This window comes from Nothoprocta perdicaria, unplaced genomic scaffold, assembly GCF_003342845.1.
Source record: "Nothoprocta perdicaria isolate Ctin4 unplaced genomic scaffold, notPer1 scaffold_563, whole genome shotgun sequence".
Lineage (NCBI taxonomy): Eukaryota > Metazoa > Chordata > Aves > Tinamiformes > Tinamidae > Nothoprocta > Nothoprocta perdicaria.
Window position 1 is genome coordinate 69828 of NW_020455825.1, and position 2473 is coordinate 72300.

Below are 2473 nucleotides of genomic sequence, written 5' to 3' on the forward strand. Positions count from 1 at the left end.
GGGACCACCATGAATGGGGACCACCCAAGTGTCCCATGGCCAGACCTCCTCATTGGGGACCACCATGAATGGGGATCACACAAGCGTCCCATTGCCAGACCTCCTCATTGGGGACCACCATGAGTGGAGGACCACCTAAGTGTCCCATGTCCACTGGGTACACAGCTATGAGCAGGGACTTCCCAACCACCCCATGGCCAGGCCACCCTGCTGAGGACACCCTCATGCCCATGATCAGGGACCACCAGTGGCCACTATCYCCAATGGCCAACACCACTGGGGAGCACCCAACTGTCCTATGACCACATCTCATGGGACAGGCAGCCATGAGTGGGGACCACCCAACTCTTCCATGATCATCTCTCCCCATCAGACACATTGCCATGAGTGAGCACCACCCAAGCGTCCCATGGGCAGACCTCCTCATTGGGGACCACCATGAGTGAGGACCACCCAAGTGTCCCATGGCCAGACCTCCTCATTGGGGACCACCATGAGTGAGGACCACTCAAGTGTCCCATGGCCAGATCTCCTCATTGGAGACCACCATGAGTGAGGACCACGCAAGTGTCCCACGGCCAGACCTCCTCATTGGGGACCACCATGAATGGAGACCCTCAAACCAAGCCACTGCGCTGAGAACAGGGCCACAAGTGGAGGCCACCCAACCACCCCACGGCCAGGTTTCCAGCCTGGACCACGCGGTCCTGGGGCCAGGCCACCTYGCTGGGGACCCCGGCACAAGCGGGGCCCCGCGCGGGTGGCAGCGCCGCCCCCGCGCCGCTCACCGATGGCGTCCTTGAGGTATTTCTGGCCGATGAGCTTCAGGTACTCCTCTATGGCTTTCGTGGCGAGGGTGTTCTCCCGGAAGATCAGGTGCTCCCGGTCCATGAACCGATCCACCTCCGTCATGGCCATGTCCGACAGGAAATCCTGCCCGCCGGCCGTCAGCCCTGCGGCCTTCACCCCTCCTCCACGCACCTCCTCTCCACCCATCCTTCCTTCCGCCTTCCACCTATTGGTGTCCTTCATCCACCCATCCATCCATCCATCCATCCATCCATCCATCCATCCATCTTCATCAATCTCCATCCTCTGCCCTTCCATCTCTAGCCTTCATCCATCTCCATCCATCCATCATCTGACCATTTCCATTCTCTGCCTCTCCACTTCTATCCTCCATCCATCCATCCATCCATCCATCCATCCATCCTCCACCTTCCACCTCCATCTCAATCAATCCTTCCATCTCCCTCCATCTCCATCCATCTTTCTATCTCCATGTATCCATCTTCCATCTTCCCTTCCATCTCCATCCAACTCCACCCCCACTCATCCTTCCATCTCCATTCTCCATCTTTCTTTCTCCATCCATCCTCCATCCTTCCTTCCATCTCCATCCAACTCCAACCGTCCTTCCATCTCCATCCTCCATCTTTCCTTCTCCATCCATCCATCCTCCATCTTTCTTTCCATCTCCCTTCATCTCCAACCCTGCTTCCATCTCCATCCTCCATCTTTCCTTCTCCATCCATCCTCCATCTTACTTTCCATCTCCATCCAGCTCCAGTTCCATTGGCCCTTCCATCTCCATCCTCCATCTTTCCCTCTCCATCCTCCATCCATCCTCCACTTTCCTTCCATCTCCATCCAGTTCCACCCATTCATCCATCTCCATCCTCCATCTTTCCTTCCATCTCCATCCAGCTCCAACCACCCTTCCATCTCCATGCCTTTCCTTCTCCATCCATCCTTCTTCCATCTTCCCTTCTGCCTCCATTCTCCATTTTTCCTTCTCCATCCATCCATCCTCCATCTTCCCTTCCACCTTCCTCCATCTCCACCTCCAACCCTCCTTCCATCTCCATTCATCCGTCTTCCGTCTTCTCTTCCATCTCCATCCTCCATCTTTCTTCTCCATCCATCCATCCATCCATCCATCCTCCATCTCCCCTTCCATCTCCATCCAGCTCCAGCTCCATCCACCCTTCCACTCCATCCTCTGCTTTTCTTTCTCCATCCATCCATCCTCCATCTTTCCTTCCACCTCCATCCAGCTTCATCCATCCTTCCATCCCCATCCTCCATCTTTCTCTCTCCACCCATCCATCCTCCATCTTCCCTTCCATCTCCATTCATCTCCACCCACCTTTCCATCTCCACCCTCCATCTTTCCTTCTCCGTCCATCCATTCTCCATCTTTCCTTCCACTTCCATGCATCTCCAATCCTCCTTCCATCTCCATCCTCTTTCTTTCTCCATCCATCCATCCATCCATCCATCCATCATCCATCCATCCATCCATCCATCCATCCATCCTCCATCTTCCCTTCCATCTCCACCCATCCTTCCATCTCCATCCTCCATCTTTCCTTCTCCGTCCATCCATCCTCCATCTTTCCTTCTGCATCCATGCATCTCCAACCATCCTTCCCTCTCCATCCTCCATCTTTCCTTCTCCATCCATCCATCC

The 2473-nt window shown here is 55.0% G+C and overlaps 1 protein-coding gene across 1 annotated transcript in view; it reads right to left on the reverse strand.

Moving 5' to 3' along the window:
* The window catches only part of SYNGAP1 (synaptic Ras GTPase activating protein 1), a 17445-nt gene that overhangs the window by 8369 nt on the left and 6603 nt on the right, over nucleotides 1-2473 (reverse strand). The window contains exon 3 of the mRNA XM_026048722.1: nucleotides 789-933. Within this exon, the coding sequence (XP_025904507.1) occupies nucleotides 789-933 (145 nt within the window). The remainder of the gene's footprint in view (nucleotides 1-788; nucleotides 934-2473) is intronic.